Below are 23916 nucleotides of genomic sequence, written 5' to 3'. Positions count from 1 at the left end.
AGGGAAAAGCCTGAATCTAATTCTCTATCTTGTGTCAGTATAATGCAGACCTGGGACAGAGCAGAGAATTATTTGATGGTAGGCTTTTAAAAAGAAATGTTTCCTTTAAAAAAATATTTTGAACTTTTTTGAATTCTATGGAATTCAAATTTTTAAAAGTTTTTTTTTTCTTTTTCCAAATCTTATTACAGTTACTTTCAATTCTATGGATTTGTTGTTCTTGTTGGTAATTAGTATTAAATTCCCAAAGTTGGTGTTTTCACACTCAGAAATAATTCTACTACCCTCCCATCCTCTACCCCAGCCCTGTACTGGGAATTGAATCAGAGATCCTTACCACTGAGCCACACTCCCAGCCCTTTTTATTTTGAGACAGGGTCTTATTAACTTGCCAGTGCTGGCCTACAACTTGTGATCCTCCGTACCTCAACCTCCCAGGTCACTGGGATTACAGCTGTGTGCCACAGTGCCGCACTCAAAAATAATTTTAAAATGCATTCTAGGACCTACTATGAAGGTAATTTACCTACTGAACTACAGAGATTTAACCTCTCCATGGTTGACCAAGACTAGGATTTAGGAAGCATATTATACCCAGGAGTCTCCAGTTTCTGGTCCCTCCAGGTAAAAAATGTTAAGATTTAGGCTGTTGGGTAAAGGCAGAACACTTTCAAATTTTAAGAAACACAGGTGACTTTCTTTGCTGATCGCATGTGAACCACAATCAAGAAACTGTCGTCCCTGTGCTGCTCCATCTCTCAACTTGCCCTGAGCCCAGCTGGGCTGTCTTCCTGCTGGGCACATCATTCACCTCAAAAGATAACCTGCTCCAGGAAAAGCCACATGGACACAGGGAGAGTGGCCAAAGAGCCATTTTTTTTTTTTTTAAACCTGCCTTAGACACTGCTTCTAAAATTGCCCCTTCAGGTGGTGAAGCCAACATTTAAACACTTAATTGCCTGTTTTTAAGTGTCCCATTAGGTTATAGTTTGAGATTATGCGTGGCAGCAGCAGCACAGCCCCAATGCCTTTATCTTCATTATGCCCCAAGTATAGGTGATCGGTCACTCATTGTAGATATGGGATTTCTAGTATTCTTGGGGTCTGATTTTAAATGTGGAATTCAAATGTGGACAAGAAAGGTTTTGTTGTCTTAAAAAACCACAGCTCTGTCCTTAAGACACTTTTGATATGTTAAAGTAAAATCAAGATTTTTTTTTTTTTATTAACATAGCAAAGAAGGAAGGAAGGAAAAGAAATGTGGTAGAATCCAGTTGAATCACTCTTCCTGTGTAGGATTTGTGCTTGTCCCAGACTGTAGGAGATACACACTTAGAAGTTAATTTAACAATTGCATTTTGGACAGTGAAGTGGAGTGAGTCTAATATAACTTACAAACCTTGTTGAGAAGTAAGCCAGAGAGCAGCATTTTATGAGGGGCTTTCCGGCCTGCCTACCCACTGCCAGGCCGTGGGCATCTCACCCCATTCACAGTCCCTGTGGCTTGGCCCCCAGTACTGGGGCTCTGTGTTGGAGGCTGCTGTAGACCGGCAGAAATTTAAAGCCTCTGGGCCACAGCAGGTTTTCCCCAGCTCTCTAGAAGTGTCAGTCAGCTGGGGGATATCAGAGGGTCCCTAATTGTCTGCTGGTATTTCCCTAACAATTTCCTCCAAGGCTCCCATGTTTAACTTCAGCTCTGATCTTTGTTCCTCTGTGTCTTTCTTCATTTCCTTTTATTGGCCATTATGGGTCACAGGACACAACAGAAAAGAAAGGAGAGACCAGACTGGTGACCAGCACAACGCCTGGTACCTTCTCCTTGGGACCGCCCAGCAGAGTCTCCATTCCACTCCTAAGAATGTCTGGGAGTGGGCGCTGTAGCTGTGCAGAGGGTGAACCAGAACATTCAGTGCACCTGCTGCACTGGCTCCCGGGGTCTGAAGGTGTAGGGAGCATTCAGAGGTTGAAAAATAGGAATGTTTACAGCAAATTGTAAATTTTTTTAAATATATATATATATATATATATATATTTTAGTTGTTGATGGACCTTTATTTTATGTATTTGTATGTGGTGCTGAGAATCCAACCCAGTGCCTCACGCATGCCAGGCAAGCACATTACTACTGAGCCACAACACCAGCCCCATCAGCAAATTATAAAATTTAAAGAAAAATTACAGCTGTAATTATAAAATTTAAAGGAAAATTTTATGGAGGCGCATAACCTGCTAGATCAGAACTATATGTTAAACAGGATATTGGCATATAGTTTGGTGTCAGAATCACTTGTTTCTCAATACAGGTGTCCCCAGCCATCGCAGATTTTTTTAAAAAGGAGTATTTTTATGAAAATTTCAATAGAAAAATAAAAATACAAGAGGCCCATGCTAATAAATTTTGACTTGCTAGGAATAATTCTAAAGAATAATCTACAAATTACTAAATTTTATAATCATTCATATTTCCAGTATTATTTGTACTCCCAGTACATGGCCCTCTGATGTGCATCAGAGAACCGTGTGTGGGTGAGAAGATTTACATACTTTGGTGTAGCTAGGTAGCATCAACAGCATAGATGTTGGGTTTATCTGAGGCATGTGAGGATGAGGATGGAATGCCCCTTACCTCCCCCTCCAAGGATAGGACTTGGACACAAAGGGCACTGGTGACCTTGTAGAATAGCAGAACTTCTGGCGTGTGGCATAAGACTACAGAGGGATTTCTAAAATGTTTTCAATGGCTTCACTCAGATTCTGAGCCCAATACAGAGTGAAAGAAGAAAATCTATTTAACATCCCCAAAGGGGTCTGTGATTGTCACAATGTAAGCAGGTTCTTGGATAAGATGTAGGTCCCCAGTCATTAGAAAGCAAAGACCACACACCACACACACACACACACACACACACACACACACACATACACACACACATCCCTTTTAAGAATTGTGTCATTCTCGAGTTCTGTTCCTGAAAACTTACTCCATGGTGTGAATAAACTTTATGTATACAACCAGAGATATGAAAAATTGTGCTATATGTGTAATATGAATTGTAAGTATTCTGCTGTCATGTAACAAATTAGAATTAACAATAAATAAATAGTTTAAACATATTTACATGGACTGTGAAGATAAAAGCCACCAAAGCCGGGTTGTAGCAGGGTTCCCCTGCACAGGCAAGATTAGCTGCAGCAGCTCAGGAAAGCAGAGACGCAGTGGAGTGGACTGATGAGCCTGCTTTCTTCTCCTCAGGTCTGTCCCTGGCAGAGTGCTCTGACACTGTGAGTTCAGACTACCTGCTCGGGTACATAGCTTTTCTTACCAGCAGTTATTAGGGTAGGGTTGTTTCAAAGATGGCTCTCCAGGTGTATTTTGTGGTTGGTATCACTGACCTTAACTATTTGTGGGGAAGCCTTTTTCTTACTTAGCCCACTTTTCAGCTTTCCTAACTGATTTCATGCATACTGACCCTCTTTATGAAGCAAATGTATAATGTTCAGAAAGTTTCTTCTCTGCTCCACGGTGCCTGCTCATCAGGATTTGAGAGGAAGGCTAACTTCTTTGCCAGACTTGCCTGCTGCCAGAAATGACACTTTGCAAATAAGTCTTCTACCATTTGAATTAGTGATCTTTCCTAACCCTTTTCTATAATGGCCTAACCAAATCATATAAACAGTACATATTTTGGTAATTAATATAAAGGCCTTATTTCCTGTGGCATTAAGCATGCAGGACATGTGTTTTGCCTTTAGTGGTTTGTACAGAGCAGAAAATGTTACTGCCATTCACAAAACCACATTGTATGTAACTTTCCTTGTCTATCAAGCCCAGAATATGTAAATTTCTAAACCAGAGAAATTGACTTTTTGAAAATTCTTAACTGACATGTAAAATGAATACCCACAAAAGCACCACCCAGTTTAACAGATCTTAACCTGTACCTCTGACTTCTTAACACTTTTGCTTATGCTGAAATAGTTTGTTGAGTCATTTTATAGAGATCACCAGATATATATATATATATATATATATATATGCATTTCGTATCTATATACATTTTACAAACATATAATACTATCTATATATGTATGTAATTTGATGTGATCTAAGAGCCTTCATAAATTTATAAGCACGAGGAGGACTGGGGCATGGGGATGTGATTAAAATAAAGCTTGTGTGCCTGACTCCCTGGAGAAAGCTGGTTATATTTGGCTCAGCTGGCGTCTGGGAGTTGGGCTGGAGAGGCTGGGATCTCTGGCTAATCCCTCTCAAGGTCTGGTGAAGTGGAGAAGAATGGAAAAGAGGCCAGAGGAAGTGAGTCTAATGTTTAGCATAATGGAGAGATAAAGGAGCCGTGTAATCAGATAAGGGCTGGTGATAAGGTGGGGGCCAGGAAGAATTTATGGGGCATATAAAAGTTCCAGTCTCCATTCCTGAAAGAAAAAAAAAAAAAAAACACTGAGGGGCAGGAGCAGAGGGCCAGCTCACAGATGGTGGAGGAAGTCTGCTCCTCCACAGGTGTGCCTGCCTGCAGTGTGCCATCAAACCTGGTCTTTATGACAGTGTCTTCTGCGAGAGGCCGGGTTCAGAGATTCTCCTGCTGTCTGTCCCAGCATCCCCAGCCCTTCCACTCTGACAACTGAGAAGGCTGGGCGGTCTGTAAACCCACTCGGTGGCCAGGGGACAGGGGTTTAAAGGGCCTGTTTCTGCAATCAAAGCCAGTGTTTCAGCAGAAGTAATGATGGCTGCAACTTATCAGACTTCTCTGGCTCTGGCACTTGACCTTTATCACTGCTTTTAACCAGCAGGGTGGATCCTGTCTTCATTTTGCAAAGGAAGAAAACTGAAGCTCAAATAGCAATTTCTTCAGGTACTGAGGAGGCAAGGCACAGCTGACCTGTCTGCTTCCTTTGTTTATTTCTGTAACTTGTCCTTCAAATTTGGAGAAAACTTACAACATAAATGCTGAGATATTTTAAAACTTCTCTTTGGGGCTGCTAGTTTTGAAATTGTTCTTTCTTTGCCTTCCTCTCCTGACACAGGTTGTTACTTGCCTCTTTTTCATATTGAGTGACCATACCACACACACATACCAAAAAAAAAAAAAAAAAAAAAAAACCCTGCATGTTGGAAACATAAAGCTTTTCCTTAAATGGAAAATCTCTAGTTCAGTCAATTTATTCATAAACCAGCCAAAGAATATGCTGTTGTTTGAGTGGTAGTCAAACACCATTGGTGATGACAGTGGTTGTTTGGGGCTGTTCTGGTCGGGTTCAGACCCCGGCTCTGCACAGCTGGTGTTGGGGCCTGCCTCTGGAGCCTCCCCATGTCCCTGCCGGGCCACCGTGCAGCAGTTGTCAGTTTCAGCAACACGTTGTGGTGGTTATTTTTGACAATGGTAGCATGTTTTGAAAATGTTTCTAAGGCATCCCGGCCGCCTTCTCCTTGCACAAATTTAAAAAACCAATCTGTCCTTGCCCTTCCGGCCCATCCTCCCCAAACAAACCCCTGCATCTGTTTTAAACAGATGTTGTTTAATTCTTTCCAGAAAGAGGGGGAGGGAAGGTGGGAAGGGAGTTTTCCTCTCTTCTACCTTGTGGTTGTCGAGTTCATTGTCCTTGAGCTCTGGGGTGGGGAGTGAGGTGCCCGGGTAAAGTCAGTCAGTGCTCCATGGATGGGAAGCCGTTGGCCAGCGGCCATGCAGCTGGACCATGCAGACAGCCCTCTCAACTCTCAGTGCAACACCTCACCCTTGGCCTGGTTTTAAATAACCAGATGCCACAGTTAATGCTGTCAGAGTTGTTGCCGGTGGAGACCAAAGGGGCTTCTTCCCGCCTCACCCCACTCAGAAGTCTATGCTCTGGGGAAGGCCCTGCTGGGAGGAATTGAGGCAAGAAGCTGCCTTAGAGCACACTCGGAGGCACAGGTAGCCTTTGTGGTCTGGAAGCAGAGGGTGGGGTATTTATAAAAATCTCTAATAAATATGTTATTTTGGGAAATAAGTTTGTGGGACTAACAAGTAATGCAAGCCTCTCTTTTTCATGTTCGCTTCATCCCCTCAAAGGGAGAACAGCCCCCAACTACAGCACGTACAAAGTCAAAGCATATTTTAACAGGAGGTGTATAGAGTTTCAGTTCTTTCAGTTCACGTTGGCCATTTCCTGGGAAGATGAACAGATAGTACACTCATCAAAGATTTGAGACAGCTGTGTTGTACACCGGAGGATTTTTAAATCCTAGGTACCCTTAGTTTTTCTGGAATTAAGGGGGTGAAGGGGAAAAAATGAATGTCCTCCAAAGTTGTTCATATGCAACTAATCTGAATACATTATCAAATATTCTTATCTCTAGGATCTCGAAGTATGTGCATGCACAACCTGTGATTTTTGCATGTATTTCTACATGTGCAATTTGTCCATTTACTTGTTAATTAAAAGGAATTCTTATAAAAGGAATTCTTAACCGTTATCCCAACTAAAGTATTGTGGTTCATAAGCAAATGAGTACTGAATACTTTCTTTTTCTTTTTCTTTTTTTTTTTAAAGAAGGATTCTGTTAGCTACGAATACATTTTTTTCTTTCTTCTTTTTTTTTTTTTTTTTCCTTCACTACCAGGGATTGAACCTAGGAGCGCTTAACCACTGAGCCACATCCCCAGTCCTTTTTTTATATTTTATTTAGAGACAGGGTCTCACTGAGTTACTTAGGGCCTCAGCCTCCAGAGCTGCTGGGATTACAGGAGTGCACCACTGTGCCCGGCTTACAAAATGCATTCCTTAAAACCTGTTTTATTGTGTATGTCACCTATTCATTTCACAGTCTATTAACATATCTCATTCTAAGCTCCAGGGATATTACAGTGAACAAAAGGGCAAAGTCCTTGCTCTTCAGAAGTTCACATCCTAGTAGCCAGACAGATACAGGCCAGGCAGGGTGAGAAGATTTAAGATGTTTTATGTAGGATGGACAGGGAAGTCTTCTCTAATGAAACAATTTCCAGCAGAGAACTGAATCATGTGAGGGAATGAGTCTAGTTGGTGTAGGGGAGAAGGGTGGGGAATGTTGGTTTGGTTTGGTTTTTTTGTAGTACTGGGAATTGAATCCAGGGCTGCTCTACCACTGAGCTAATTCCCAGCCCTTTTTATTTTTTTATTTCGAGACAGAGTCAAACTAAACTGTCCAAGCTGGCCTTGTACTTGTGATCCTCTTGCCTAGCCTCCCAAGTCTCTGTGAGATGACAGGTGTGCACCACTGTGGCCTGCAGGAAAGGGGTCTTAAGAAGCAGGGATAAATAGCCAGCGCAGTGTCCCTGAGGCATGAGTGTGGCCAGTGGGACTGAAGTGGAATAAGCAATGGCCGCATTTTGGCTTTTCTCAAAATGATCTAGGAAGCTGCTGGAGGGTTTGAGTAGAGTCACAGTCTAATCTGTTTTCTGGGAAATCAGGCACACGTGGAAGTAAAGATTCCAATTAGGAAGCAGTTGTGATAATCTCAGTGGAAAGTGATGGCAGGTATGTTGGGCAGTGTCAATGGAGGTGGTGAAAATTGTCTTTGGTATAATTGGAAGGGAGAACCAAAAGAGTGGGAGCATACTAGAATGAAGAGTTTGATCTGATGCATATTGATTGTGATGCCTGTGAAACACCCAAGCAGAGAACTCAGAACTCACTAAGAGCTTCCTCCAGAAGAGGCCTGGATGGAAATGCAAATGAGGACACTGTCAGCATAGAGCAGGTAACTGGAGAAGTTGGCCCCGACATGGATTGGGATAGGACCTGGATCCGGGATGGTTTAGGCACCATGAAGGAGGAGAGGCAGAGAGTACCAGTACCCGGTAGGCATGATGGTGGGTGCAAGGGCAGGGTCTCTACTGACTGCATCTGGCTTCTCAGTGAAACAGGCAAGCTCATCCATCATCTGAGAGCAAGGGAAAGGAGGCCAGTTAAAAGTCATCTTGGAGACAGAGTGGACAGCTATAGCAGGATGCCAGGTACCTCAGGATCCACTTAACAGATGATCACGACTTTAAAACAAGGCTTGTTTTAAAGCACAGTAGAGGGAGTGTTCCCCACACCATGTGCGGCAGTGTGAGTTGGAGCATGGAGTAGGTAGGTGGTAGGACTTAACCAGGTCAGGTTGTGTCAGGCAATCACGATGAGGAGAGAGAAAGCACAGGTGTTAAGGTTGTGTGCTGAGGAGTGTCATGGTGGGTATCGGAGCTGAAGTTGGGTAGAGAATCAAAGTGAGAACATGAGGAGTGCTGAGCAGGAGAAGGGCCTAGAAGGTGGTGGTAAGAACAGGCTGTGATGCCAAGTGATCACTGGAGTCTGTAGGAAGCTACAGAGTAAGGGGGTGATGGCCAGAAAGTGGGCTGCTTAAAATTGAGGCAGGGAGGTGGTGCAGAGCTGGCAATAAAGTCAAGGGTTGACCTGAGCGTGGGTCACTGGCTGGGTGTACAGGATGGAGTCATTGGAGGGAAAGAATCCCAGAAGCTAAGAGGCCAAGGAATTGGAAGGATGCTCATAATCAGTGATGAAACACCCAAGAATCATGGCAGGATAGTGGTAGGGAAGAGGAAGGACAGTGAGCCTGGTTGCCAGCCTCTTCAAGGGATGAGAGGTTAAGAGATGACCCAGAATTGTGGGTGGAAGAAGAGTATGGTCAGGTGTATGAGCTGCAGATGAACCCAGGGGAGGGCGAGGAGCCTGCAGCTCTGCTGAGTCTCTACCCCACGTGTAGGCTTGAGGAGCCATGCTGGAGAGAGCAGCCTGGGAGACTGAGCCACAGAGGACCTTTCTGTTGGGGACCGCAAATCAAGTCAAGATGGCGCCTGGCAGTTTGCCAGGAGGAGTGGTTTGTAAGACAATGCCACCGAGCCATTAAGATGGTAGAGATTCCTTATTTGGCTGATTGCTGTAACTGGGTGATGCTATTTGAGTCAAGCTGTGTGTAATCAGTTAGGTATATATACCTCTGCTGTTCTGCAATAAAGCGGCTCCCGCTACCTTGGGTGCCCGCTCAGTTCCTTCGCAATAAAGCAGTTCTCGTTTCAACCTTTAAGTTGCTTGTCACCTCCCGGTTATTTTGCCCAGCCGGACTGCAGCACCTTTCACTTCATTCAGGTTAATAAAGCAAAAGGAATATTCATGAAGTACCTAGTGTAGTCAGATTCACAAAGACACAAAGTACAGATGATGGTTGGTAGGGGCTGTATGTGGAGGGAGGAGAGAATGGGGAGTAAGTGTTTTCACAGGTACAGAATTTTGGTTTGGGATAATGAAAATGCTCTGGAGATGATGGGTGGTGGTTGGAGGTGCCCCGGGGTGTAAATGTACTTAATACCACGGAAATGTACACTTAAAAAGGTAAATTTTGTACAGTAGGTACAGTTTACAATTTTTTAAAAACCAAAGGGATGGTCAGAGGAGAAGATGAAGAAATTAGGGGTTATTGGATTTCAGGCCCATGAACTTGGTGGAGGAGGGCAGCTGGGTCACAAGGGAGGTGGAGCCATGTGGGGTCATGGAAATCCGAGCGACTTGACTTTGGGTGAGGAGGTGAGCAGGAATGTGCAGCCAAAGGACATCTCTTGTCCTGCTGATGGTGGGACCAGGCTCCTTCTGGGGTAGGGAGCAGACTTCCCTGGGGCCCAAGGCACAAGAGGGTTCTCTGTTACTCTGCATCTTTGTTTCCTAGAATCTAGCATAGCATCTGGCATACATAAGCTCTGAATATATGACTGAGTAAAAAATGAATTCTATCCAAGGAAAGAAAACATCAAGTGAGAATTTAATGGCCTTGCTGAAGATCCAAATAAATTTCCCCCAAAAAGTGATGAAGAATGAAAAGAAACTGGGATTGGTCTCTGAAGGAGAAAGGGTTGTTGGCAAATGTGCAAAAGAACTCATTGCAAAATCAAAAGTTCTAGAATGGAAAAAAATAAAACCATAAATAAGAGCCTACAAATGTGTAAAGGGTATCTTGAATTAAAATATTTCCCCATCTGTATAAATGATTTCATGCAGAATTTGTGATTTGGAAGTGGACTATCTTATTCTTGTGCCAAATAAGGAAATTATTAGCTTCATAAAGTGTTAATAAGACTTGCCTTTCATTATAAACTAAGTTTACAGTGAATATCCTCTTAAGTTATAAGTTTATCTTTCCAACTTACAAATAGATACCAAAATATAGAGATTGGCTCACTTATTTTTAATATTTATGCCCTGCAACTGGAGAATGAGATGCTTTGAATACTTCTTCAGAGACTCACAAGTAGTTGTTAATCACTTAGGTGTCTTTTTTTAAGGTACTTCTATGTTGAGTTGATGTGTTTTGTTTTTTCGCTAAAAAAAAAAAAAATCTTGAGATGGGTTGCCTCTCAAGATTATTACCAGGCACAGATTTTCTCTTGAGTCCAGAGAAGTGCTGGCTGGTGGTCATCTTGCATTGTGAAACATGTTCTGCAGCTACCAGACCATTGTCATGCCCCATTCTTCTTGTTGTCGTTTTAGTGACAGCTATATTGTGCGTGTCAAGGCTGTGGTTATGACCAGAGATGACTCCAGCGGGGGATGGTTCCCACAGGAAGGAGGCGGGATCAGTCGCGTCGGGGTCTGTAAGGTCATGCACCCCGAAGGCAATGGACGAAGCGGCTTTCTCATCCATGGTGAACGACAGAAAGACAAACTGGTAATGGCAGACATGCAACTGTGGGTTAAATTAGCAATGACTGATTTCTTTACGTGACATCATAGCCCTCTTCACTAACTTTTTTTTTTTTAATTTTTTTTTCTCTTGACTTCAAACTCTTGCAAAAAAAAACTTAAAGTTCTGGAGCTGCTGTCAAATTTTAAAACATAATCCTCCCTTTGCAGTAAAGGCTCTCGACCACACCCATGTTATGTAACTCAGATGATACGGAACCTTGAAGCCAGAGTTTTCAAAATGTAGGGTTTATTCACGGAGCTCCCCATTGCATTTGGAAGGTAGGAATTACTTAAGAGTGCAAAGGCAGAGAGAAAATGTCTTCTGACATTTGGCTCCTTCTAAATAAGTGTTTATCTAAAAGATAACATAGCTTTTATTTCATAAGTAATGAGTAAAGCTTGTTTGGAAAAAGAAGTAACAGAAAAGTAGTGGTATCACACTTCTGTAAATAATTATACATGCTTATAAATAAATACTTGAGAGAGGGATGATTACTTCCCAAGAATGGATGATTGGTAGTTCTTAACGCGCAGGGTGGTGAAGGAGCTGGGATGACCAGGTCTGTTATGATACAATCTATAACAGGAAGGAAAAATAGAATGTCCAGTCTATTTTCAGTTAATGGCCCTAAACATGGAAGACTACTCCTATCTGTATCTGATCGTGGTGTGTATATTCAGAAACCAACAGATGATTTGGAATGTGCAGGATTGTACAGGATTTCACAGAGAATGCAGACGGCGCAAGAATATGTCGGTCTTACGTTTGAGACCCTTTATAGCGGCATCTGTTGAGTTTCATGTGTTAGATGTACAAATTTAATCTTCTTTTGCAACCACTTCTTAGAGTTTAAAAAAATCACACAGTAGATAAAACAATTTGTAAATGTTACATATGGATTAACAGAAACACCATTTTCACACTTGATTCATTTCTGAAAATTGAAAGGGAGGATATGGTTAATTTTAAGAAGTATTTATGTAGGACGTTCCCTACATAATAGTCAGATGATGAAAACATTCTTATTTACGAAATTTGGGGAATAAAGGCAGTATAATCACACGACCAACAAAAAGTGATAAAACTGTCATTTATCTAGCATTTACCATCTGCTGAGTACCATGTTAATCTTTTGGCTAGGTTGTACCACTGTATGCTTACAACAGTCATTATGACTGAAGATATTAGGATTTAGAATGATTCTACATTGTTGGTGACCCATTTTGTGAACCACAATCCAGTATTTAATACCCCATCACAATGACCAAGACCAAACCAGAGTCGCACATGTACAACCACCTTCAGCCCATTGATACAGTTTTTTCCCTTGCACAGATTTTTATTTTTGTAAAACTCTCATATTTTATGATCGGTCATATGTCTCATTTACTTTGCCCAAGCATTCTCATAATAGATTTTCTGAACCAGTTGCAGTGGTGCATGCTTGTAGTGCCAGTGTCTTCTGGAGGCTGGGGCAGGAGGATCAATAACAAGCTCGAAGCAAACCTGGGCATCTTAGTGAGACTTTGACTCAAAATAATTTTTTTTTTTTTAAAGACTGGGAATTAGCACAGAGGTCGAATTCTTCTGGGTTCAATTTCTAGTTCCAAAAGGGGGGAGGGGAGGAAATTTTGGAGGGACTGAAGGTGTGTAGCTCAATAGTAGAGCACTTTTCTGAAGAAAAAGAAGGGACAGAAGGAAGGAAATAAATTTTCCACGTTGCTGATATCAATGTGATGTTCTTTTATTTACTTGGCCATCTCCTTAGTGTTGAAAACTGAAGTTCTTTCCCTTCTGCCTATTCTGAAGAGACACCTACCTGCATTTTCCATATTTATTACTTTTGGGGGATAATTTGGAAAAGTCAATTATGTGTGCAGGGGGCTGCTGCTAGCATACGAAAATTTCCTTTTAACACATTGAAGGTCATATATTTTAAATCCTTATCACTTTGATAGAATGGTAGTGGTAGCTTATGGTACATAATTAGCTCAAATCATTTTCTCTTTGTTACAAACAGTTGTGACTGTGAATTATCTATTAATGTATGTGCTTTGCATACTTTTCTATTGGGATCTTATTTTTCTCCTTGATATCTATGCTCTCTTATATAATAAAGATCTAATCTTCATCTGACATACTTCAAATATATTTTTATAATCTGTTGCTTTGTTTATCTTAGTTGGTGTTTTTTTTTTTCTACAAAATTTTAATAGAAAAAAATTTTCACTCACCTTCATTTTGTTTTTAGTTGTTCTGGGTTAACAAATTATCTTATGTGGCTGTAGCTCTTGCTTAATATGTACAAGGCCCTGGGTTTGATCCCCAGCACCTGGGGTAGGGGTAGGGGAACCTACTTGTGTGAAGGGTAATCGAACCCAGCCCCTTAATTTTACAAATTTATGAACTTGTATCTTGTTTTTAATATTTATTTTTTAGTTTTAGGTGGACACTATATCTTCATTTTATTTTTATGTGGTGCTGAGATTCAAACCCAGTGCCTCACGCATGCTAGGCAAGTGCTCTACCACTGAGCCCCAGCCCCAGCCCCCTGAACTTGTATCTTACCTGTGATTTGTACATTATAGTTACAAGGTTTTATTATTTTTTTCAAGGCTCTTGATATGCACGGCATCATTAAACTCTTTCAACACTCCAAAGGAAGAAGATATTGTAGTAGTGAGGGGCTCAGTGCTTCAAGAAGTGGTCCTCTTCCTTGGTGGAGGACGTGCATTCAGTGTCTGAACCGACACTTGGAACCATTTCTTTGTCAGAGCCTGGTGGGGCAGTTCCAGTCCTCTGTTCCCCCTGGACTTGTGGACCAGCTTCTGTTTGTTGCTATTGCACGTTGTGCTGTCCTAAATGCAGGTGGCATTCCCTCTGCCAACGTGTCTCCCCATCCCTCTTCTTTAGTGTATGACTAACTTCTAGGCTCCAGCTGTCCACTAACACACACCTGTGTGCTCAGTTGCACTCTCACCTCTCCGGCCCTCCCCGTGAGGGGAATGGTTTCCTGTTCCCACAGCACACACACACACACACACACACACACACACACCCCTTCAGAGACTCAGTGACCCCTCCCTTGGCCTTCTGCACTTCTGCAGAACAGTGTTTCTGCCCACTGGTGGATAAAGGCCTGCAGGGAGCTCTGCACTAAGAGATGGAATGGTGAGAGAGGGTGGAGGCCATTATTAGGACACGGAGGGCAGATGGATCAGAATTCCCAGTTTGCCCACCAGGGCATGAAGTGCTCTTTCTGACTGAAACGGTGTTGTGGATGGATGCTCCAGTGTTGTCCAATTTTAGGTCTCAGTGTATTGTGAAGGGGTTTTGTGGTGGTTGGTTCTAGTTACATACTGGGGCTTGTGAGTTTAACTGTCATTATTTCTGTGGGACACAGGTGTGTTCCAGAGGCCCAGTCCCAAATAGTAATTCGGATCATTTTTATAAGCTGAGGACAAGAAAGTTTTCCTGAGAAATTTTATGTGAGTTAAGACTTTTTGAGTTGAGTATTACTTTAGATTAATTAGAGGCGTTTACTCCTTAATCCCATGAGAAACCACTTTATAAAGACAAATCATAAAATGTAGAGTTGATTGATCCCTCCAGTGACTGCCCATGTATAAGTTGGTGAGCATTCCTACAAAATGTTGTGGGGGAATTTGAGCCAGCAAAGCTCTTTGAAAGACAATTTGGCGAGATTTTATTTTATTTATTTATCCTTGCCTACATACATGCATACTCGGGATTGAACTTTACCACTGAGCTATACCCCTAGCCCTTTTTATTTTTTGAGACATGATCTTGCTAAGTTGCTAAGGCTGGCCTTGCACTTGAGATCCTTCTGTCTTAGCCTCCTGATATCTCTGGGATGTTGGGCATGTGCCGACACACCTGATTGAGATTTTCATTTTAAACCTACATAACTTTTTAACCTAGCACTTCACTAGTATCTGGCTGAATAGACAAGAGCCAAAATCTCATATCTACTCCTGCTTTTTAATCTGTTTTAATATGTCATTTTGGCTATATGATAACATATGCTAGAAAAGGGAGTCATATTTAAAGACCCCTGTCAGATAATTATATGTATTCTTCTTTGGTACTACATCAAAACTCAACCTATTTCAGTTTCTTAAATGTGGAATCTGGAACCATTAATAGGAATTTTTTATTCTCTTATATTAAAATCCATTGGTTTTGCTGGGCATGGTGGCGGATACCTGTAATCCCCATGGCTCAGGTGGCTGAAGCAGGAGGATTGCAAGTTCAAAGCCAGCCTCAGCAACTTGGAGAGACCTTGTCTCAAAATAAAATGTTTAAAAATCAGCTGGGGATGAGAATCAGTGGTTAAGCACCCCCGAGTTCAATCCCTGGTGTATCTTTTGCTCTGGATTTTTCACTCATGTCTGATTTGGTAACATGATGCATTAGTCATCTGGAAAATAATGGTTTACTGAGTTCAGCAGATCTTCCAATTGTTGACACATTTTATCCTACAATATCAAAAAATTACATTTCTTAATATCACCAATGATCTTATTAGAACACTATTTAAGATTGGGAAGCTGTCCAAAATTATGATTTTCACTTAGAAGTTCAAATTTTATTATTGGCAACAAATACCTTGAGTTGTTTTCCTTGAAGTGACAAGCTCACTTTGTTCATTTTCAAGAAAATGTCTGCCAGATTCCCAAGTATGATTAACCACAATTGGTCTGTCATTCTTTGAATAAAAACAGAAGTCCAAGAAATAAGCAGTTAGTTCAACTCTCAACCAAACCAGTCACATAAGTACTTGACTCAGTCATCCATAAGCAGAAGAGAAAAGGCAATTATAAATACTCTTTCTTTTTCCAACTGTGCATATGTGCAAAGCCAGGTTTTCTTCATATTCTTCAACCAAAGCAGCACATTGTAGCAGGTGGAATGCAGAAGCTGATGGAAGAATCCAATTGTGTGTTCTTCCCATTTCATCACATAAAATAAAGTGCATGTGTATGCAAAGGTTAAGATGTAGTGAAATAACTTTTGCTGCTTCATTAAGGACATTCTTGAGCAAAAGAAGGAATCTGATGGCTTTGATACAGTTGGGTGGTGCTACCATGCTATCTTGATTCATGCAACTGCCCAGCAATGACACCCACCACAAGCAGAAATGTCAACACAGTGAAAAAGGCAAAAGTGTCTTACGATGATAAAAAGAGTTTTCCCATCTTGGAAAGGGTCTGCAGGTGGGGGAGGCTCCCAAGGACCTGCAGACTAAACTCTGAAAACCTTTAATGTATAAGGATGTAGGTTGTGGTGTTTGTCTATAAAAGTGACCAGTTGCAAATTACCTAAATGTTCATGATTATGGATAATGGCTGGAAAAAAATGTAATACATCCACACTGAGGAGTACCACACAGCCATTGGAGAGAACCATTATTGCCTTCCTGTATCTCTTAAGATATGTTGTGTTATGTTTTTTTTGGTGCTGGTGATTGAACCTAGGGCCTTGAACATGCGAATAAGCACATACACTACTACTGAGCAACAGCCCAGTCCCTAAAGTTTTAAGGAAAATAAAAAGCAAGTTGTGGACAGTTTATAGTTGTGGCTGCATTTAAACGCACACACAAACTGCTGTGTATATCTAAAGAAGATGGCAAGGGAACTAGGTGTTGCTCACCATAATGACAATGGGGTGACACTGGAAATGGAGAGGCCTGAGGGTGAGGCAGGAGAAAAGCAAGCAGGAGGTTCCTGGGTTCATCTAAATCACTTTTAACTCTTTACAACATCTATTTCCTGTGTCTGTTGTTTTTTTTTTTTTTTTTAACTCCAACAAGAATATCTGTTGTAAAGATGAATGCATCTGAACTTTTTTCATTTTTGCTGTTAAACTTAGATACATAAAGCTATTAATTTGAATAAGAGGACATCATAAGATAGTATGTAATTTCCCTATCACCTAATTTAAGTGGACAAACTTGTTTTACTTAAAATTTTCTAAGAAAATATGCATTGGGAATAATTTTTAAAGTTAGTGTCAACTGGAGACTAATTTTTTCACCCTAAAAATATGGAAAAACAGTCTGTATTTTTACAAAAAGTTTATTTTGAGACTTTCAATTGAGACTATTAAATTCTAAAATAGATAACATTTGTTAGTTAAAGCCTTGGTTATTTGGATTTCCCCAATTTGGAATGGGGCTGGGCTGACATTTAATCATTGCACTATTCTTAGGGGGAAAAGGCCATAATAAGCAATTTAATCATAAATAGAATCGGGTGAGTGGACTGTTGTCCTCTTTCAATACAATGTTGTAAAGTTAACTGCTTTGGGCCTCTAATGTAGTGTGCCAACTTGAATATTATTTTTATTTCTTTACCAACTTCAGGAATGTTTATTAGGCAGCATTTAATTTCTTTTTGCTTTGAGGTATTCTTGAATTTCTACTCATTTGAACACATTGCTTATTTAAATTTACACTAATTCGAACAGGCTTGTACTTTTGCCATTCATTTAGTCTAAATCAACAAGATCACATTGTATTAATTTCGGAGCTTTGCCAGAACAAGATCGAGGCTATTAAAACTCAGCAAAATCATTATGATGTTTATAGTGAAGGAATAGATATTGTGAATAGTTTGGTTTTATCCTGAATAAAGAATGAAGTTTATAGTCACATGATTGCAGTACTGTTTGTATTCTATAAAAATACAATATTAAAAATACAATACTAGTTTCTTTATAGCACCATTCTAGACACAGGGTGTTACTTTATGATACATCTTGAAATATTTATATTTAGGGGGAACAAGATCAATGCACGTGAGGCTGTTAGAATGATGTGAAATCAGATGCCCAAGGGTGAAGGCAACAAGGATGAGTACAGACTACAGCCTCGTGTGATGTGCCCTGAGGAATGAGTGTGGCCCTGTTAAGTTTCTCGTTTATTCAGTGTTTTCAGAGCATGTTCTTGTCTCCTTGTTAACTTTGGTGTTATTTCCACCTTAGAGATAAAAAGATGGAGGGACTTGATCTAGAGAGGAAAAGATCAGTCAAGGTTGTAGCTCAGCAAAAGCCAGTTCTGAAACTAGGTGGTTAGAAAAGTGGAGATTGTTCTAGTAATCTAGATGTAACGTTAACAGTCCCAGATCAGGATGGCAGCCGCTGAAATGGGGTTGATAGAAAAGATACCGGAGACATGAGATGGACTTGGTGATCAATCGTATCAGGGAAGAGAGAAAGCAGAACAGGCAAAGGCGACCACAGAGATTCAGAGCTGGAGAGAGTGAGCAGAGAAGGATTGGCACTGCCGGATGTAGGCACTTAGGAGGAAACCAGTGGCAGAAATTTCAGAATGACTGATTTTCAACTTGTTGAATTTAAGGGTCACGGGAGCCACTGAATAAGACTGGGGAGAGAAGGCTGAGAGCCATCAGGACAAAGGCCACAATATGGGGCCCATCAAAGACCTGGGTCTCACTGGTGCTTCATGGTGAGGGCAGGGGGAGAAGAATCTGTGAGATGGAGAGGAACCTGGTGAAAGGACAGCCAGGACAGGAAAGCTCACAAGAGCCAAGGGCCAGGGGCGGCAATGATGAGGTGGTCAGTAAGCAACAGAGTGTCCTCCCTGGTAGAAAGGCGCCTGGTGGAGGCACAGGTGGAAGGTCTGGGTTAGCACTGGCAACGGTTCCCTGTGAGACTTCTGTAGCCAGACACCATCGTGGCTGCTCCACGAGTAACCAGCCTGTGTGTTTCCATCCTTCAGGTGGTGCTGGAATGCTATGTGAGAAAGGACTTGGTCTACACCAAAGCCAATCCAACGTTTCACCATTGGAAGGTCGATAATAGGAAGTTTGGACTTACCTTCCAAAGCCCTGCTGACGCTCGCGCCTTTGACAGGGGAGTGAGGAAAGCAATTGAAGACCTCATAGAAGGTATCAAACTTGTCACTGGGCCCTTAGTGGGTCTGTGGAAAGTTTCCAGATTCTTTTTCATTCCAGTGGCCTGCCATCGGATATTTATAGTTTCTTTGCAGGAGGGTTTGGGGCCCAGTTGATGCCAAAACTTTCAGAGCTTCCAAGGAGAATAATTAAAGCGACAATGCAGGGGAAAGGAGATAGATTTCAGAGAAGGGAGTGATCCTGATTGGTTTTTGGACTGTGCTCTGAAGCTGGAAGCAGGCACTCCAGATGTCCATGTGGATGAATTTTTTACTGTTTCTTTTTTTTTTTTCCCCTCCGTGTCCTGACTATTAAAAAGACTTTAGTCTGGTCTGTCTTGGCTCAGAAGTAGAGAATGCATTCTGGTGGGCCCAGCTTGTACCAGGTCTGTCCACTATTCCAAAATCAAAGCCTGGAGTGAACAGTGGCCACTGAAAAGGAAAGGGATCTGTCACTCCCCAGGTCCTTGGTTTGGTCATTCTTTGTAGATGATGTAGGCAGGGTTAGGGTTGTAGCTCATTGGTAGAGCACTTACCTAGCATTTGTGAGGCACTGGGCTCAATTCTCAGCACCACATATAAAGAAATAAAATAAAGGTCCATTGATAACTAAAAATATATTTTGTAAAAAGAGAGAATGATGGATTTCGTTTAAAAAAAAGAAAGAAAAGTAAAGTAAATGGTGTAGGCATTGTTACACCTGATTCTGGCCTGGAAGAGCCTTGGGCTATCAACTCTCATGATGGTCATGGCTACAGTCCCCACATGCAGATGGACAAATTTCTGTGTTTCAGATACAGTTATCTAATCAGACAATTAAAGGTGCTACGGCCAGAGCCCTGTGAAGAAGTATCAAGCAACATGTTAATACCAGATTTAGAACTGGGGGAACTGAATCACAAAAGAATATATATTTTGCTTGCTTAAGAAATGGAACTGTTCTGAAGTATTGATTGTGAATGAGGGAGAAAAATGCAAGTCTTGGAAATCATTTAACATTATTGTCAATAGCTAAGACAATTCTAGCTACAACATGAATCAATTAATGAAAACCATGAGTTGGCCAAAAAGAGATTAAAAACCAGGGTTTACAACGTTAAGTGGCAGATATTTTAGATGTTGATATTAAATACAGCTTTTCAATGTTTGCAGAGAATCAGCCTCTGTATTATTGATAGAAGTTTGCATTGTATCCATGGACTTTAATCACTGAAGTTACATACAGGATTTGATTCTCACACTGGAATTTTTTTTGTGTGCACACACACTACCTAGCTGTTCTCTCGTAAACTAGAACTTTAAAAACTAGTCATTCTGTGATGGAATAAGCTGGGATTTCTGACAGAAGCCTTAATTTTGACCTGCAAAAGCAAAGGAAACTCACCTGCCCATTGCCTGGATATCTTCTAAGAACATGGCTCCCACAGTTGGGATTTAGAGGACAGTATCTGAATTTCAAACTGGAGGTGCAAACATTCAAGCTGTTTAATCAGATCTTCCTCACTGGTGGATGAAAAGACTTACCAAAGCGAAATCCTGTCTCCACAGTAAGAGTGTGGCAGGTCTGACTTGCAGGGAGTCCTAGTTCGGTGCTTTCCTCCCTCTACAACTGGGACCTTGAGCTCCCTACAGAGGCTGGACTCACCGAATGCCCTCAGAGAAGTAGCCAGGTTCTCCTTTCCCCTCCATAGTGCTTCTTTATGTATCTGTTCTTTAGCAGCCAGTGTAGAAGTTTGAGAGATTAACTGAGAACAACAGTTCACAAAGTTAATGTAGGGAGCATCGGGCAAGAAGCAGTTAAAGAATAAGTTAAAAGCATTTAACTCAGCTAGGCGCAGTGATGCATACCTATAATCCCAATGACTTGGGAGTCTGGGTAGAAGGATTGTAAGTTTGAGACCAGCCTCAACTAGATCCTGTCTCAAAATAGAAAATAAAAAGACTAGGGGTGTAGCCCAGTGGTAGAGCACCCCTGGGTTCAATCCCCAGTATAACCAAAAAAAAAAAAAAAGAGGCACTAATTCCCCAGTAATTGGTTTCTGTTAGTGATTCACAAACAAAAAGAATGAAGCATACTATAGTGACACAGCCACATCAATGTTTATAGCAGCTTGATTCACAATAGCTAAGATATGGAGCCAACCTAGATGCCCTTCAACAGATGAATGGACAAAGAAAAGGTACATGCAAAATGGAATATTGCTCAGCCATAAAGAAGAATGAAATTATGGCATTTGCCAGTAAATTATCTGGAGTCTTCTAAGGCAATCCCCAAAAAGTCTGAGTGTTCTCTCTGATATGCGGGTGCTAACAAACAATCAGGGGGAAGGGGGCAGGGAGAATAGAAGTTCATTGGATTAGACAAAGGGTAGTGAAGGGTGGGGGGTGGGGGAAATAGGAAAGACACTAGAAGGAGTCACACCTAACTTTCCTGTGTTCATATCTGAATGGATAACAGGTGCAACTCCACATCATGGACAACCCCAAGAATGGGAAGTCATACTGCATGTATACATAATATGTCAAACTCTGCTATCATGTATACCTAAAAAGAGCACTAAAAAAATTTTGAGGGGAAAAGGATGAAATGTGTGGTTTTATTAAAGTGCACTTTTTAAGTTTTAAGTGATTTAATATAGTTTATGCTCTTTGGAGACACATTTTTATTACCTTTTTCTCTTTTAGGCTCGACAACATCATCTTCCACTATCCATAATGAAGCCGAGCTTGGTGACGATGACGTTTTCACAGTAAGTTTCCTTTGCCCTTTTCTGTCCACATTAGGTGATGACTAAGAACAAAAAGGTTCTGTGTCATTGCCAGAGACACCTTACAGTGTGGCATCAACTGTTTTTGTGTGGGATCCGTCAGGTATCTCTGTCTTGTATCAGTTTCCTGAGCACTGGGTTCGCCCCTGGCTCCTGTGTGCCTGTACTGTGCTACACAGCACTGCAGTGACAACTCTCCCAGATCCACAGTCCTTAAGGCTTCTTTGAAATCTAGAGTGATGGGCTGGGATTGTGGCTCAGTGATAGAGTGCTCGCCTACCATGCATGAGGCCCTGGGTTCGATCCTCAGCACCACATAAATGTAAAATAAAGATATGGTGTCCACCTAAAACTAAAACATAAATATTAAAAAGAAAAAGAAAAAAGAAATCTAGAGTGACCGTCTGCTTTGGTTTGCTAGGTCAGTCCTGGTCTTAGCACCCAGAGTCTTAGTCCCCTGGAACACCTCAGTCCAGGCAAACCAAGACAGTTGGGCCCCTGCTTGGAATCTTCTGTTAACACCCTCCCTGGAGAGAAAAAGCCTGAAGTCCCCCTTTTTATTGAGTAATTCAGCATCTGATAAGAAAGGCCTGGAGGCTGAGCTGAGGACAGTGTGCTGGGGAGGAAGGGGCTTCAATGTTGTGACACAGCTTGACTTAAAGAGATGTAACTGGAGACGAAATGATTTCTCAGTTTGTGTCTTCATTTAAATCCTGTGCTTCTAGCAGTTAATTAACAAGTAGTTCATTGCCTGCCTATTGTGAGCTTAGGAAAGCTTAGGGCAGCTTTTTCAAACTCAGGGCCTTGACCCATAATAAAAAAATGCATGACCCAGGACACACACTTCAACAGATACCTAAACGCAAATCAGGCTTCATGCTCTGTATTCCGATTTTTTTCTTTTTATTTATTTATTTATTTTTTTAAATTATGAAACTTATTTTAAACTTGGAAAATTTTGAAGAATAACATAATGAATACCTGTGTGCCCTCTACCTGGATTTAGCAGTTGTAAATTCTGGCACCTTCGCTTGATTTGTCCCAATATGTGTAATTACATATGTGTGCATGTGAGCCCACATGCACAAATTTTTTTGCTATGCTTTCCACTCAATTTTGTAAACCTAATACTGACCCCAAAGAAGATCAATGAAGGTATGTTTTTTAAAAACAACAAGGCATTTCCCTGTACAACCACAACACCATTGCGATCTCTTAAGAAAGTTAATAGGAATTTCATAATTTTATCTCATGTCGACTTCATTGTTACCCAGTTCTCCCAAGTCTATCTTTTGTAGCCTGGTTTTTATTCCATACTTTTAAATATTGGGTGCAACCTATTGAACTTGTTTCCCAGGGCACTCAAAGTTTGCAGCTGGAGATATAAAAGATACTGCTTGGGGGCCACAGTGGTGTGTAAGTCAAGGTTCCAACATGACAAGAGGTTAACAGGGTAGTTTGCAGAGGGAGGGCTAGACCCCCAGGAGGCCTGGAAGCTGCAGGCTGTGGACAGCAGTCTGGTCTAGAGATGAGGGGTTGGTGTGGGCTCAGAAAAGACCTCACTGGGAGATAAAGCTGGACTGAACCTCCCGTGGCATCTGAGCAGGGTTCTGGAAGGGGCTTCACAGCTAGGGAGCCAGAGGGGCAGAGGCAGAAGCAGGGGTGTGGGCGGTGAGTTGCCTGAGCGTTGTGCATCCCAGCCTGATGTGAACAGAGCGTGCGTGGGGGTTTCAGGAAATGAACTCCGTTGTCCTTCCTTGGAGCGACTGGTGTGATGTGGCTCTGAACAGGCTTCCTCCAGTGCTCCGAGCAGATCCTCTCAACAGTTGGCATGTTGCTTACATCTGTTCTTTTGTCACGTTTCGGGAGACAAACAACAGCAGGCGGGTTAAAAGGTGGCTTCCTGTGCTCCAGAGCAAAACTGTCCTTTGCAGCTGCTTCCCAGCTACCTGCCAGAAGTGATTTATGGAATTGGGAGAGGGTGAGAGGGAAAGGAATGATGGAAGCCAGAATCCCTCCTGGTTTTGTCCTTTAATCCACAGGGGATCCACAGAGCACAGAATGCCTGGGGGGAAAAAAAAAAGTTTAGAAACAGCCCTGCTGCTTCCAGATGTTTGGAAACACTGGAGAAGGAACTCTGTTTAATGAAGTGCCTTGCACATAGGTCCCGATGTCTATGGTCAACTGCCCTCATTCCATTTGTTTACAAACAAGGACCTAATTATAACGGTACCTCCCTTCCCCAGGAAGAGCCCTGTCTTTAGGAACCACACCCTAGGAAAGGGGGGAGGGGGGCTTATATACCAGGTTCCCATTTGTTCAGAGTTCCCTGTCTCCAGACTTTCTATCCCTAAACAGTAAATAAGTCTGAAGCCTAGAGCCAAGGAAATGTGACTGCTTTATCTGCTGTGTAGTCTACAGCTTCCCGAGTCTTGTTGTGTCCTGAGACTTAATAATTGGAAGACAGATGTTTGGAGCTTGGAACTCATTTATCAAAG

The 23916-nt window shown here is 41.7% G+C and overlaps 1 protein-coding gene across 3 annotated transcripts in view; it reads left to right on the top strand.

Moving 5' to 3' along the window:
* Spred2 (sprouty related EVH1 domain containing 2) overlaps positions 1-23916 on the top strand; it is a 117768-nt gene that overhangs the window by 74957 nt on the left and 18895 nt on the right. For all 3 annotated transcript variants that reach the window (XM_077791764.1, XM_026387227.2, XM_026387228.2), the window contains 3 exons: positions 10516-10693; positions 18477-18645; positions 21336-21400. In XM_077791764.1, coding sequence (XP_077647890.1) covers positions 10516-10693; positions 18477-18645; positions 21336-21400 — 412 coding nt within the window. The remainder of the gene's footprint in view (positions 1-10515; positions 10694-18476; positions 18646-21335; positions 21401-23916) is intronic.

The sequence above is a fragment of the Urocitellus parryii genome, chromosome 12 (assembly GCF_045843805.1).
Source record: "Urocitellus parryii isolate mUroPar1 chromosome 12, mUroPar1.hap1, whole genome shotgun sequence".
NCBI classification, from domain to species: domain Eukaryota; kingdom Metazoa; phylum Chordata; class Mammalia; order Rodentia; family Sciuridae; genus Urocitellus; species Urocitellus parryii.
This window is presented reverse-complemented; position numbering and strand designations above follow the sequence as displayed.